The sequence below is a fragment of the Sphaerodactylus townsendi genome, linkage group LG10, assembly GCF_021028975.2.
Source record: "Sphaerodactylus townsendi isolate TG3544 linkage group LG10, MPM_Stown_v2.3, whole genome shotgun sequence".
Taxonomy (NCBI): domain Eukaryota; kingdom Metazoa; phylum Chordata; class Lepidosauria; order Squamata; family Sphaerodactylidae; genus Sphaerodactylus; species Sphaerodactylus townsendi.
In genome coordinates, this window is record NC_059434.1 from 22521583 (window position 1) to 22537900 (window position 16318).

The 16318-nt window shown below is 41.9% G+C and overlaps 1 protein-coding gene across 1 annotated transcript in view; it reads right to left on the reverse strand.

Annotated features, from left to right (window-relative positions):
- CORIN (corin, serine peptidase) overlaps positions 1 to 16318 on the reverse strand; it is a 106914-nt gene that overhangs the window by 56649 nt on the left and 33947 nt on the right. The window contains 2 exon segments of the mRNA XM_048509608.1: positions 2329 to 2436; positions 6834 to 6947. Coding sequence (XP_048365565.1) covers positions 2329 to 2436; positions 6834 to 6947 — 222 coding nt within the window.

Sequence of the window (16318 nt, forward strand, 5' to 3'; positions counted from 1 at the left end):
TTCTTCGAATCATGGCCAAATCAGTGCCATGCTAAGCAGGGCCTTTTCTAAGGCTATTAAGTAGACTTCAGTGGACCTAGAAAGGTGTACACTGCATAGTGCCTGTATAATACATAATACTTGATTCTGATAGTCAAGAGCAAACAAGGAAAATATCAAATTTCTTGGACAGGAACTACAGTTGGCATCTATCCATCTGTCACATTTTCATCCCACTCTTCCTCCTAGGAGAACATAAGATAATCCAAGCTGGATCAGACAAAGGCTTATCAAGTCAACAGTCTGTTTGCACAGTGGTTAACCAGGTGCCTCCAGGTAGCCCAGAAACAAGATTACTGAAGCAGCATTGTTCTACCTGTGTTCCACAGCACTTCATATAACAGACAAGCTCCTCTGATACTGGAGAGAATGCTGGAGGAATGAATTATGACTAGTATTCATTTTGACTAGGAATGGATGGATGGCCCTGTACTCTATGAACACGTCCACTCCCCTCTGAAAGCCTTCCATGTTGGTGGCTATCACCACATCCACAACTTAACTATGTATTGTGTGAAGAAATACTTATTTTGACTGTCCTGAATTTCTCACCCTTCAGCTTCAGCAGATGCTCTCTGCATCCTAGTATTATGAGAGAGAGAGAGAGAGAGAGAGAGAGAGAGAGAGAGAGAGAGAGAGAGAGAGAGAGAGCTTCTCCGTATGCACTCCCTCTACACCATGTAACAGACTTCTCTCTGTGACACACTTCTGAAGATGGCAGCCACAGATGCAGGCGAAACATTAGGGACAAGATCTACCAGACCACAGCCACACAGCCCAGAAAACCCACCACAACCAGTTGAAAGCCTTTGACAGTACAAAGAAACAGTGTTTGTCATTCTGGCTCACTGTATGCTGGAGCTGACAAAGGAAAGTCTGTTTCCCGTCTCCATTAATTGATTTTTCCCCTTTTTTGTTTTACATAAGCATACATTGTGTGTGGATTTATACTGGGCAGAAGTGGTGAAAACACATGTGTGCATAACTCTGTGTACCATCAGCCTGCAAGTGCAAGTTATGCACACATGTTTATTCAGTAGTGGTCATAGTCCAGCCAAAATCCCTTGGACTTCTATTCCTCTGGCTTGCCCAGCAACACTGTTCATATCCCACAGTGGTGTTGAGCAGTGGCCCTGCAGCAGAGATAGCTGCAAAAAAAATGGACCCTGCTAGCTCGCTCTGCACATTCACTGTCACCGCTGCTGTCATGCCTAGCCACGAATGTACCATCATAATATCAGAACCTAGCTACATGTTTGTTTGGCCTACTCAAGATCGAACGGTAAGCAGTGACAATGGAGATACTCCTTTAGCCTCCTCCAGCCAGACCAGCTAGGAGTTACCATCAGCAACAGACCAAGCACGAGCATGCCTAAAAACATGCATTACTGTGAACATGCCTTAAAACATGCATTACTGTACACAGAAGCAACATCTTGCTCAGAAAAATAAGAACCCCTCTAGTTACACATTTCCTGTGGGAGGGGGGGAGGAAATGTACCCCAGTGGATATTGTTTCTTGGACAATATAACAAGTATCAGATAATGACAAGAAGCTTATGAAGAAAGAGGCAGAACAGATTTTAAGGCTAAAATCTTTGGTGCCATCTGGGCTAAATGAAAATTTGGAACTCAAGCACCTTATTTAAGATGTTTAAAGTCAAAGTTATCACATCTTGTAATTGAGTGATAAAGGCTAATTCTGGTATAAATAGAACCTGTTCAGTTCTAAGGTGTGTTACACTCTGATATGTAAAAATTGGATAAGTATATTATATATACAATGAGCCTAAGAATGTTTTGAACTATAGTCCTTTAGAGGGTTAAATGAAAAGGTACTGCATTAGACTCTATGACCCCTTGAGCCTGACTCGATCATTATTACTCAAGGTGGGACTGGATACGTATGCTGTGATGGGCAAGTAGAATAATTGTTCAGTTACACATTACTTTGTTTAATAATCAATTAATTTTGCTGCTAAAGAATTTTCTAACATAATGTCTTAATTTTCTAAAAGACTTTTTCACATTAGGTTTCTAAGATTTTTAACTATGAAATGTTGTAAATGAATTGCACTGGCAAGACATGTTAGGATCAAGAAATAGCAATAAAGGATTAATTCAACACCTTGATTCTTTTCTTCCACTTTCTACTGCTGGTGGGGCCCTGACTTGTTCCTCACTAATTTGGGAAGAAATGAATCTACTCTATTAACTGCTATTAACTACTATTCTATTAACTTCCATTCACTCTATTAACTACTATTAAAGAAGAATATTTTCATTTACCACAATTCTGCTCATCACTTAGGTCTCCACAGTCATCATACCCATCACAAACAAATGTATAATTGAGACATTTTCCTGTGTTGCAGCGGAATAATTCTTCACTGCAATCTGAAAAACAATATATTAGAAAAGTTATTTTTCATTAATTACTCAGCAATGCTATCTACCTGAACTTAATTTGAACTAGGTTTCAGTCCCAGAACATATTTCAGTGCTAGGACAGGACTGAATGGTGTAAAACAAAATATTAATACAATTGCAGCCATATTTCAAACTAAAGAAGAACAATGTCTCGGTTTATAAACATATCAACTCTGTGCCTTCAAGAGCTGCATACCAGGCAGGAATCAACAGTTGGATTCCTGAGATTTAGTTTATCCTTAAGGAGCAACCACAAGAGAGGGACAGAGGGAATAAATATTGGATGAGACACTGGTGACTGTGGATTTATCTTTTTCCCTTATTGAAATCATCACATTCAGGTTGCTTTTAACTGCCATGGGGTAGGAAAGGGGAGGGTATTTATTTTTCCCCCAGGCTTAAAGCAACTGAGGAGTTTGATTAAGGAAATGGCCAAAGGGAAAAGAATTAAACCTTGACCTTCCTCAACATTCTAGCCCAGGGGTCTGCAACCTGTGATTCTCCAGATGTTCATGGCCAATTGGCCATGCTGGCAGGGGCTGATGGGAATTGTAGTCCATGAACATCTGGAGAATCACAGGTTGTAGACCCCTGTTCTATCTAGCCCCAATCTATCTCACTGAGATATGGCATTTAGATTGACCCTATGGCATCTTAGCACGTTAAGGAACCCCAATGTCACAATCCAGAAGGGGAGACTAGAAGAGTCTGAAGGAACTGGAGGCCAAGTGCTTGAGAGCCACGTCTATCCTGGCAGCCTGTTGGCCCTGATCAGGGGATATATAAAGATGCTAGAGCAGTTGAGCCCAGCGGTGGACAGTTGCAGCCATATCAACAAAATCATTCCCTACTTCTCCAGCAACTGTAATTAGGCCCTGTATTTCATGCCTGAGGGTGGGGTGCATATTGTGAATCAAGCCTAGTACACTGTCCAGTACACCACGCTAGTACAAACTATCAGTGCCATTTAAGAAGAAAGCATGTGATAGATCACTTTGTCCTAGATTTTCCAGACTAATCTATATTTAGTTCTGAAAGAACACAGTGAATGAAAGATAGTAAATACCAAGCACATGATATTCCAAATATTCAGGACTAAATGAAAATATGTGTACTCTGTAGATGCTTTAATATTGAGTAATGTAGCACCCAACTGAGTTTAAAATTCAGTGCACTAGTTGTCTGGAATCTGCAACAGCATGAGTTATCCTGGCAGTTTTCTATGTTTACCCATCCCTATGTTGTAACTCAAAGATTACTTCATGCTTAATACTGGTCATTCTTTCTTTCTTTTGGCTGACCTTTTCTCAGAACAACTTCCTTGGCTTAGATCACACTTCATTTTACATCCATGCTTTGAATCCGTATTTGCACATATATATTTTATCAAGGGAATCAGATACATAGCAAGGTTGTCACTGCTATGGTCTTGGCTAACAGGCATTATATTTTTTGAAACCATTAGCTTGTTTTCTCAGAAAACATCTTACTGCCACTGAATAAATATTTAAAAATCTCTCAGTGTATCAATGCCAGGTGCCATTCATGTCAGCAGTTATCATCCATTTGCTATTTTTCTTTCACAAAGCCCTTCTTACCAGGCAAAGGCTAGACAACGTGGCCCCAATTATTTATCTGCCAGTGGTGGAGAACGGGGATGACAGTGAGAATGCACTTTGCTTCACCATCTTGCAAACCTGGTCCATGCCCAACACCACCACAAGAGACCAAAGTCTGAGTGGGATCCATATGCACACTATTCAATATAGGTCATCCCATTTCACCTAGTAAAATTTAAATTCAAAAACTGACCATATGATCTGAGCTCACATGCATTCAATATTACATAACATGAGCTCTATTTGAACACCCATGTGTAAATGGTCAAAGGCACTAGAAACGCTGAAAGGGAAAATAGCTACACTCTTTGCCTTGCCCCATTTATCATCATAAAAGATAGTAGTACTGTCTGATCTGGCTTCCTATCACACTTGAGAAGAAGAGTTTAGATTTATATCCTCCCTTTCTCTCTTGTAAAGAGACTCAAAGGGGCTGACAATCTTCTCCCCCCCCCCCAAACGAACACCCTGTGAGGTAGGTGGGGCTGAGAGAGCTCCGAAGAACTGTGACTAGCTCAAGGTCACCCAGCTGGCATGTGTTGGAGTGCACAAGCTAATCTGGTTCCCCAGATAAGCCTCCACAGCTCAAGCAGCAGAGCAGGAAATCAAACCCGGTTCTCCAGATTAGAGTGCACCTGCTCTTAACCACTACACCACACTGGCTCATGTGAACATGTCTTGCATTTGTTTTCCATGCTGCTCTGAGTTCAGCCTTGTGACAACCTTGTGAGGTAGACTGAGCTGAAAGGGTGGGCCCTACCACCACCAGTGCACATTTTGCATGTATGGATCACATAGTGATCATTATAACAGCATCAACATTTCTTACACCAGGGTCAGCAGCCAGGGGGAGATATACTGGCATGGAAAGTAACTCTAGGAAAACCATGAGATCTGGTTTCTATATATTATGAAGGCAACATGGAGCTGAACCACAAGACACAGATTTTAGGCAGCCTCCATACAACTGTACGTAACTTTCCCAGGGATAACCAGCGACCCTTGTCACCAGCGATTGCTCCCTTGTGAAGTCAACCAGCCAGCAGACTAATGGGGAGGGGTATCTATTAAACAGTAGAATTTTTTATTCAAATAAACAATACTATTAGGTTGTGGTGGGTTTTCCGAGCTGTGTGGCCTTGGTCCGGTAGATCTTGTTCCTAACGTTTCGCCTGTATCTGTGGCTGGCATCTTCAGAGGTGCATCTGAAGATGCCAGCCACAGATGCAGGTGAAACGTTAGGAACAAGATCTACCAGACCACGGCCACACCGTCCAGAAAACCCACCACAACCAGTTGAATCCAGCCATGAAAGCCTCTGACAATACTATTAGGTATTTATAGCAGATTATTTTCTACAGGCTCTGCTGATAGCAGAACAGGATTTCAAACCCAGTTCTATATCCAAGCCCAGAACTCTAACCACCCCCTGACAGCCATTGTAGCTTCAACTACTTGGCTTAATTTCACTAATCCTCAAGGATGACATGCATTTTTGTTTTTATTCCTCCTGTTGTCTCTGTAACTTTTGCCTACATCGTAACAATTAGCAAGAGCAGCCCCTTACTAGACCTCTTCTTTGCTGAATCTATAGAAATCAGTTCTAGTCCATGAAGACTTATGCTGAAATAAAATGCTGTTAATTTTTAAGGTCCTTCTACCCAGCTCGATTCTTATAGAGCCGTGATGGCGAACCTATGGCACTCCAGATGTTCATGGACTACAATTCCCATCAGCCCCTGCCAGCATGGCCAATTGGAATTGCAGTCCATGAACAGCTGGAGTGCCATAGGTTTGCCACCACTGTTATAGAATATGAACTGCACTGAAACTAATGAGAAACAAAAGAGGCCAGGCAGCACCCCTTTCCCTGTTTGGCAACAACCTGTTTATGCCGCTATATGCGACAACAGTAAATGCAACACACGTGGCCCTCCTCAGACAGACAAAATAAAATCTTTGATGCTTGTAATACAGCTTATGGGAAGGCACTGGCATAAGAACATTTGACAGCATTCATTAAGGTATGTGATTCAGACTGTGATTCAGATTTCAGCTCTTCCTCGTCTATAAAGAGAAAGGGGGTGTGGTTGAATACACCACGAACTGGAGAGATCACATGTTCTTTAGAATAGCACCTATTTTATGGACCAATATTTTTGCAACCAAGTTTAGGCAGTAACCTGAAATAATTTTGTAAAACTGGCTATTCCACCACTGTGGTATAACACTGCCAGCAACTTGATCAAAGGCATGTAAACAAAGATGGATCTTTGTAAAGACCTCTTTACAAAGATAGCCTTTGTGGGGAGACTACCCAGATAGTTTTTTTCACAAAAAAAAGTTAAAGAATCCTTGTGTGTCTTTCCAGATATATCGCCTGTTGAATGACCAACGAAGAAGTACTTTTTAAAACATAAATTTTAAAAGGTCTGCAAGCACAGTTTATGGTCAGGCTGGTTAAAGATAAACAGGTTCGTAGATTTTTCTGAAAGAGCCATCAGAAGTAGACATACGTAAATCCCACGCAAAGCTGTTTTCTTGGTACAATAGGTGAGCTGTTACTTAGCCCATCTAAATACTGGTAGTGTTTCCCCAGACCAAGGGTCTGCAACCTGCAACCCAGATGTTCATGGACTACAATTCCCATCAGCCCCTACCCCTGATGGGATGAACATCTGGAGAGCCGCAGGTTGCAGACCCCTGCCCCAGACATATGTTATTTGACATGTTTAAATGACGTACTGCAGTGTGTCTCGTCGCTCCAGTCATCGCAATCATTGTAGCCGTTGCACTGAAGTATCCCTGGGATGCAGATCCCACTGGAGCACAAGAAGCTTTCATCCCCTTCACAAAGCACTGAAAATCAAAACACTCCTTTTTAAAAGGCTGTACTTCTGCTCATTTTCGGTTATTTTTAATTTTTTTCCCTTCACATTTATTAAAGTTGCTGTTAAGTGGTATTGATTGGCAGCGACAGATTTCAGGGTCGGGTATTATGACAGGCACAGAATAAAATAATCAAAGCCAGTATGAAAAAGCTACCATCATATCTCTGCAATGACTGTTTGCAGTTTACTTAGCATCAGTCGAATAGCATAAAGAGACACAAGTTGTACATTAAAATGGCAACACAAGGAAATTGGTAAGCAAACACCTTTAGCCTCCTTTGGCATGGGATGGCAAGCTGTGGCTGGGTTCCACAATGCAAATGCATCTAGAAGTCCCTCAGTGCACTATGAATTTTTTTTAGTGGAGGGAGGGAGGGAGGGAAGGGGTGGCATGCAAGGGAAGAGGAGTGAGAGAGGGGAGAGAGTAAGGGGTGGCATGCAAGGGAGGAGAGGGAGGGGTGGGATGGCATGTAAGGAAGGGGAGGGGAGGAGGCCTGGCATCTGGACATGGCCCACTCACCCTAGCTGAGGGAGAGGAGGGGGGAGGGGTGGCATGCAAGGGAGGGGAAGGGGGTGGCATCTGGACCTGGCCCACCCACCCACCCTACTGTAGGGAGGGGAGGGGAGGGGTGGCAAGCAAGGGAGGGGAGAGAAATGTATACATTTAATTCTGACTTCACAAATATTGTACTTAAGCTTAAGATGTGTAAGGGGAGGACAGAAGATGAGGTTACTGAGCTGGAGCCCATTAACAAGTTTGTCACTCTGGCCCCTTCCACACATGCAGAATAATACACATTTAATTCACTTTCACAATTGTTTGAAAGTGGATTTTGCTATTCCGTGCAGTAATTGAAAGTGCATTATTCTGCATGTGGGGAAGAGGCCTCTGTTTTGACATCCAGCTTGAGACTTACTTGAGAGTATGGCCCAAAACAGGTTTAAGCTATTGGTTTTGAAACATTTCATTCCACTGATAAATGACAGCACAATATTTCTGCCTAATTAGAACCTTGTAAAAAACAGTTTTGCTTCCAATGCTTCCAATGTATTTATTTGCCTCCGTGCGTTCCAATAATCTTAGAATTCCATGAACTGTCCAAGCTACCTTAAATGTTACTTGAGTGGTGGATAACAACAATCTAAATAACATAATGTTTTCACCTATTCCATTCATGGCAAGGAAACTCATTTGGAAAGGTTATTGCTTTAATCTTTAATTAACACCTTCTTTGCAATAGGAGCCTAAAGATATAACATCACAAGGCACCTGACGAAAAACTTCAGTTTCAGTTGCTTTTACAAGTTGGCATGTTGAGAATGGGATGAAAGACCAGATAAGACACAATTATTCATACCATATGTTTTTTCATAAGAAGATAACACCAATTTCTGCCTCAGAAAGCCTTAGAAAAGGCCCTGCCCCCCCCCCCCCGCCTTGTACTTGCAAAAACTGAGACTAGAATCCTGTGGTTGCCTAGCAACTGCCACTGAGGATTTACATTTTTTTAAAAAAAAACTATAGCTCTTTATCATGTTGACTTTTAAAAAAAACACCAATGTATACTTTTTTAGATTTCTCGGGGGTGGGGGTGTTTTGCAAATCTGGAGCATTATTCAGTTTTGTAGAAAGCTCTGTCTTGCTCTTTCACAGCTCTAGTTAACAGATTTAGCTAGCTTAGGCCGTTTCCACACGGCCGCCATGTGCCCCCACGCCGCCAAGAGTTCTGCCGGCGTGGGGGCGCAAGCCTGTTCGCACGCAAGCGTGCCAGCAGGCCAAGCAGAGGCCCCCGCAGGAGAGGCGGCTCCACACGGAGCCGCCTCTTCCTCCGCTTTAATTTCCCTCCACGATGTCGCCGTCGTCGCCTGCTGTTGGTTATGAGCCCTCGCCCACGCCGCCCCTCCGGACCCTGGAGGTCAGAGGACAGTGTGGGCGGGGCTTCCACGGCCAGCAGGCGACGACGGAGACATCGTGAGTGGGGCGGAGAAGGGAGACAGCGTCTTCCCGGCGGCGCGGTTCGCACCGCGCCACCGGGAAGACGCTTCCCCCCCAACAACACCCCTTTAAAGGGTTGTTGTTTAGGGCGGCCTGACGCCGCCCTGGGGGAAAGGAAGCGCAGTCAGGTCGGCGCTGCTGCCGCCTGTGCGAACGGCGGCCTGGGGGCAGCGTTTTTACCGCCCCCAGGCCGTCGTTTTTGGGCCGTGCGGAAACGGCCTTAGTTATTACAATATAAGATGACGATGATAGGACTGTAGTCTATTGAAATGTTTATTGAATATACCACCTTACTTTTATTAAATTTATCTTCCATCTCTATAATCTACATTCTGCATTATGGTATGCTAAGTCTCAGACGGTTTTTTGTTTGTATTGTTTTCTAATAATTCCTGTAATTTTGATACAGTTGTATTGTTTATTGAATGTCCTATACTGTCTGGTTGAATTGTTTTATATATTTGATAATCTGCCTTAAGTCTCAGCGAAAAGGGCTTTAATGAAATGAATATATAACATGACTACGCTCTCGTTTGTCCTTTGGAGCCAGAGAAAGAACAGACATTATGTTGCCATCTCTGTGTGAACAGTTTAAGTTGGAATATGCATAACCAAGATATGCTCCTACATCTTTTCATCTGGAATGGGGTGACTGGCATCTCATGTCTTTATTTTTCTTTTCATGTTATCAGATTTAAAGTGGCTGAAGAGACTGATTATATTATTTCATGATGTGACTGGTATGTTCTGTTCAAAAAGATGAATTATGGGAACCCTCTTTTTTCATATCATGTTTATTGCCAGTGGCAAAGTTAAGAACTTTACTTTGATTTTTTTTTTGGTTTTTGTTTTGGTTGTTTTTTGCCTGAACCTCTGAGAAGCCACTCTGCTTTGACAACTTCACAAATGAACTACACAAAATAACTGTTCCTCTTTGGACAATCCCTTCACTTGATTTAGATGAGAACTATATGCCACTGTATCATAGACTACTGAAATAAAATGTAATGCCCAGAAGACATGGACGTTTCTTTGCTTTTTTAAAAAAAAATGAAGTCTGACTACTCATTAATGAAAACAACATTCTTCTTAAAAACCCAGCAGACATTTCATGAGTCCTCCACTCAAAATATTTTTATATTTTGGGGGGTTTGGACAATACCCCATAAATTAATGAAGGATAGCTTATTTATATTCTGCTTTTACAAATGCTATGTACAACAGGCACAAAAAGTCAGCATACAAAAATACAAGATAAAACATTTAAACAATTAAAAATATAAATGATAATAACAATATTTTGTCAGTCACCAACATTTTCTTGAAAGGCCAAGCACTCCTTTTCAGGCCTAAGTTATGGGAGAATCATTGCAATGCTGAGATACAAGAACAGCCAGGCTCAGAATCTGAACCAAAGAGTAGTTTTAGCAATCTTTTCAAGTGAAGGAATCAAAAGAGTCAAGCTATTTCTCTTTGATCCTATCCACTGCCTCCTTCTAAATTTTAAATTGTCCAATAAGACTATGTCAGAGCACCTTTTGTGGGCTCAGTTATTATGCTCTAGCTTCAGTTCTGTGCTAAATGTGTTATTTTAAATTTTTCTTTATTTTATTTTAGAATGAATGAGTTTTCTGCATGCATTAAAGCTCTCTCCGAAGCCGGTGTTGTCTCTTGGAACAAACACTTCTCAGAGAAAGTAATCCTCTTTCGCCATGGTCCATTCCACACAGCACAAAAAAGACACCTGGAGGAAATCTGAAAAAGAGGTGACTGCATCTTTGCACTCCAAACACCCAAAAGAAGACGTCTGGGGGACATCCCAAAGAGAGGCGGCTGCTGATGTGCCGCTCAGACAGCAAAGGCCTCAGAGGAGAATTTGGACATTCCCCACCAGACTGTATTGTTGCCTCGGCAGTTTCACCTTCAGCTGACACCCAACATTTTGCGTGCAGCTGAAGGAATTCTCCCTGCTGACATTTACTGAAGGTTGCCCCACAATGTATTGTCGAAGGCTTTCACGGCTGGAATCACTGGGGTGCTGTGTGATTTCCGGGCTGTATGGCCGTGTTGTAGCAGCATTCTCTCCTGACGTTTCTCCTACATCTGTGGCTGGCATCTTCAGAGGATCCACCTCAGATCCTTTGAACATGCCAGCCACAGATGCAGGCAAAACGTCAGGAGAGAATGCTGCTAGAACATGGCCATACAGCCTGGAAACCACACAGCACCCCACTTGCCCCACAATATTTTCCCTACAGGCTCCGATCCTGTGTGCCTTTTTAGCCCCAAAAGTGCACAGTTGCATTCAACTGGTTCTGCTGATTCTGACAATATATAATTTTCCTATTAAAGAAAAATTTGAGGAGCTAGCTCCGTAGCTACGCAGACACAGATATGAGAATATTAGCAGCTCGGAAGACCCATCTACCTCCCATTGAGAAGCACTGGGTTGACCTGTCCTCTAAATATCAACTTGGGCAAAAGGAAGTGCTTTGATTATGTGGTCCTGCATTGTAGTGGATTAGACTTGATGGCCCTTGGGGTCTCTTCCATGATTCCATAGCAGATTCCGCATGGGCCAAAAACAGCGGTGTGAAAACGGTGTGAAAATGGTGTAAATGGTGTAAATGGATTTAAAATGGTGTAAAAGCATTTACACCATTTTCACATTGCTGTTTTTTGGGCCATGCGGAATACACCTATGATTCTGATGGGAGATAGATGAGTAATATTCTCATATCTGTGTCTGTGTAGCTACAGAGATAACTCCTCAAAAAGTAAAAAAAATGTAGAAAAACTATATATTGCTGGAATCAACAGGACGGGCTGAGTACAATTGTGTACTTCTTGGGTTGAAAAGGTGCCCAGGATTGGGGCCTGAAGGGCAACCTTCAGCAAATGGTGGCAGGGAGAATCCCTTCAGCTGCGCACAAAATGTCGAGTGCCAGCTGAGGGTGAAACTGACCAGAGAACAGCATGGGCAGGGGAAACACAAGATATCTCCTAACCTGCATTACACCCAGCCAAGGAGGAGATGTCTGCAGGTCAACTCATGGGGCCCTGAGTGGAAATGGAACGTCTTGAAGACATTTTTGGGGAAACTACCTAGATGCACGTGTGCTGCGCAGTGGCTTATGTGTATTACACTTATAAATTACAATATCTAGACATACATAAAATGCAATTGCTATAATAAATATTCTTTTTCATTACAAATATCTCCAATGGGAGAACTTCAGAAACACTGATGCAGACAGCATCCTCCTTCGTCGCTGTCAACAAGTTCACCTCAATAAAGGCTACTGCTTTAGCTGTTGTCTCTTTTCATATATATTGGATGTCGAATCGGTGACTGAATAATTGTCTTTAAGCTCATGAATTGTTTTCCTCAAGGTGTAAGCATAATCACCACTTTCATGAATGGAAACAATGTTACCATCACAGCATCTCCCTCCGGAGTATCTCTAGCCATTACTATTTTTAAGGAATGGAGCACTGATGAAGGCAGTCGAAAAGCTAACAAATGCGTGTAGCTTCTGCAATGTTGATTCCGATGTGAATGTATGGCTCCTTTAATTGCCTCTTAACGATACTCCGGAGGGAGATGCTGTGCGTCATGTGATTTTTCGGTCCATACTTAGATAGCTTCCTTGGGCGCACTCACCGCATCCATTGGAAACTACTTAGAAGCAGGATTTACTGGGAAGATTGGGAACCAGGGTTTGCAGGCTCCCAGATAATGTTGTAGGGGGCGGGGGGGGTTGGTCATTTTTCCCCCTTTTCCTTCCCAAAATGCTTCTTAAAACAGCCACAGGATGTTTCATTTATGTAGTGCAGAAAGGGTCCAAGTAGCCCTCTTTTTGAGTTGACATTCCTCAGCTTGTCCCACAGTTTATAAATAAAGACACATGGAAACAAGATTTTCTTGTTTTAAGAAGACAGGGGGTTTTTTTACTTGAGGAACGAGACAGAGATTTCTTTTGAAAAAGTTGTTCAGTGCCTGTTTGTTCTAACTCAACGTGTTAACAATCCACCATTCATCCTATCTCTTTAAAAGTGTATGAAAGTTCCATTAAACAAATTCCATAAAGGTTGAGGGGTGTTCACTACCCCAAGTCAGACGATCAAAAACCTTAGGATAGCCAAATATTGTGTACATTTAAAAAGTCCAATTTTGATGGCAAAAAATTCATAACTCTCAGAGCCTGTTTCAAACTCTCAGAACCTGTTCCATAGCCTGGGTGCACACTTTTCCATGTGGTACAGTGTTTTTTAAATAGCATAGACTAATAATGTAAATATAGAATGTAAATGTTTCTTTTTCCTGTGAAAACAAGGACAAGCTGTATCTCTTGTTAATTTTTTGTAAAAATTTATAGACAATACGATATGAATTCAGTGGATTTAGAAGACTGTAACTGCTTAAGTTTGTAATTCCAAAGAACCAGTGGTGAGATTCAGCCTATTCGCACCTATTTGGTAGAACCGGTAGCTAATTTTTTGTCTAGTTCAGACAATGGTTGTAATCCCACCACTGAGTCCTTTCGGAACCAGCTGTTAAATTATTCGAATCCTACCACTGCAAAGAACTATGCAGGAAGACGTGGCATGGATGTTGCTGTCCACCATTTGGTTCAACACAGAGGGCACTGGGGCACCATTTTTATCTCTCTTTCCAGCATCCCTTGCATTAGTTCCATATCACATTGGTGATAAAAGTATCCCTTCCACCATTTCAAGGAAGGCATAAAAATAAATTGTTTCGCCTTGATTTTGATTTGACCTGAACAGCCATCTGATGAATGTATAACTCAATTTTTTAAAATTTGGATTGTTATATATATTTGTTGTTTTATCCTGCTCTTGATTTGAAGTTGCATCTGCTGTATCATGTTGACAATTGCCTCAAGTTGTTATTAATTTTACGGAACAATTAATATATGGAACCAAAAATTGAATGTAATTGCCAACATGACAAAAGTCATGAAAAAAATAAAGCACTGGAAATATTTTTTTTTCATTTTTGCTAAATGTCCTTCCTAGATTCACTATGATATTAAACATTTTATTAAACATTCTTATATTTTTTTAAAAGGAAAAGTCTGGGTCATTTGATTGATGCACAGGCTTCAGAAGTCAGTGCAAGACAGCTGTTTTAGTTCTATACATGATAAATACAATGCTGTGATGTGGTGGGTAGTAAATTGGATTAGGACTGAAGAGACCCAAATTTAAATCCCAGCAGATCATGAAACTTATTTTCCTGAACTCTCTGAAGAGAGGGTGGAATAAAATCCAATAAACAAAGAAACAAATAACATTGTATTTAGGGGTATGCATCCAAGCCAAAAATATACCCCTAAAATGCCTTATTGTTATTCTTCAGGTTTATTCATCACCTCAAACATATCCAGGAATTTTTCAGGAAACTAGAGTAATGGTCCCCAAACTTCCTAGAAATACCCAAGATTTACTGGGAAGATTGGGAGCCAGGATTTGCAGGCTGCCAGATAATGTTGGGGGGTTGTTGTCATTTTTCCCCTTTTGCCCCACTTTCTTTTTAGGAAGGTTATATGGGTTTGCTAGGCTGCTTCTGTCAATTTCAAGTGTCCTTGTCAGGTGTGTTTTTTTTAAGTTGACAGAGTTGCAGTTTTTACAGTGCTGCTCGCTGCTCATTGCCTGGATTTGTTTTGCTGTGGATTGAAATTAGTTCTGTTGATCTTGCATTGCCATACTGGTTCTGGGTTCTGCTGAGCATTGTGTACATTGCCATTGGCTTTGCTCATAGGCGGAGCTGCAATGGGGTTGGGGCGATAAAATCACCCCACACCCCTCCCCCAGGAGGGGGGCAGGGATGGACACCATTTGCCCCAGCCGCCATCCCCCCCCCCCCCACGGCACTGGTTCTGCTGGACTTGCAAAAGTGCTCCCCAACTTGCATTTCCACTCCATAGATTCTGTGGTTTGACATCAGTCCTGTTTTGCTTTCACTGCTAGAGTGGCACTGGGTTCCACTGAGCATTGGGTACAGTGCCATTTGTTCTGTTGGGCTTGCAAAAATGTCCCCTACCTTCAGTTTGCACAGCAGAGAATTTATGTATTGATTCTTATTGTCATTAGTTCTGCTGGGCTTGCAAAAGTGCACCTGCAAATTGCCCTTTGAACCAAACCAAAGTACCCAAAGTTTATTTTCAGTCAGATTTAAAAGGGAACGCCTAGGAAACCCACGATGCATGCAAATAATCACACTGAGTTGAATCCTCATTAATGTGAGAGTTTACTACAACATATATGGGTGTGGAACCCCATATGAAAGCAACTTGTATCCAGCCATGAAGTTCTGTAGCCTAAAGGGGTCTTATGTTTTTGAGAAGATGGTATGGGGATTTCTGCTGATTCCCCCTGCTGCAGCCCACTGGACCCCTCCCATGCTGAAATGTTTTTATGGGGTAACTAAATCCTACAGAGGGCAAACTAGAAGGCTGCAGTGAGAAGGGGGAATCAAAAATCACAGTCTGCTCTTCTAAAAAAGACAGTACCGTATATACTCATGTATAAGTCGAATTTTTCAGCACATTTTTAATGCTGAAAAAGCTCCCCTCGACTTATATGTGGGTCATTAAATTTTTTGTGTGTTTTTACTTTGCTGGCCAGCAGAGGGCGCAGTTTTTATGCTAGAGGCACCAAAATTTCAGGGTACCCTCAGAAGACACTCCTGATGATACCAGCCAAGTTTGGTAAAGTTTGGTTCAGGGGGTTCAAAGTTATGGACCCCCAAAGGAGGTGCCCCCATTCCCCATTGTTTTCAATGGGAGCTATTAGTAGATGGGGCTACCCTTTTGAGGGTCCATAACTTTGGACCTTCTGAACCAAACTTCACCAAACCTGGCTGGTCTCCTCAGGAGAGTCTCTTTATAATACCAGCCAGGTTTGGTGAAGTTTGGGACAGGGGAGCCAAAGTTATTGACCCCCAAAGGGGATGCCCCATCCCCCATTGTTTACAATGGAAGCTAATAGTAGATTTTCCATTTCTGATAATATCCCTCTTAAAATCTAAGTTGGGTTACATTTGGACATACAGATGATGACGAGGAATCCAGTTTTGAAGGATTTTAACTCTTGTGTTTTAGCTTGGTTGCTGGTTGAGCTAAGGCTTTTGTACTTTTAAAGTTATTGTTGATACCATATTGTTCTTGTTGACCCTCTTTTCCACTTACAGAACCAGTTTACTGTTTTTCTTTGAAATAAATATTCAAAAACATTTAACCTACTGATGCCTCAGTTGATGCTGCATTTCCCACCCTCGACTTATACGCGAGTCAATAAGTTTTCCCAGTTTTTTG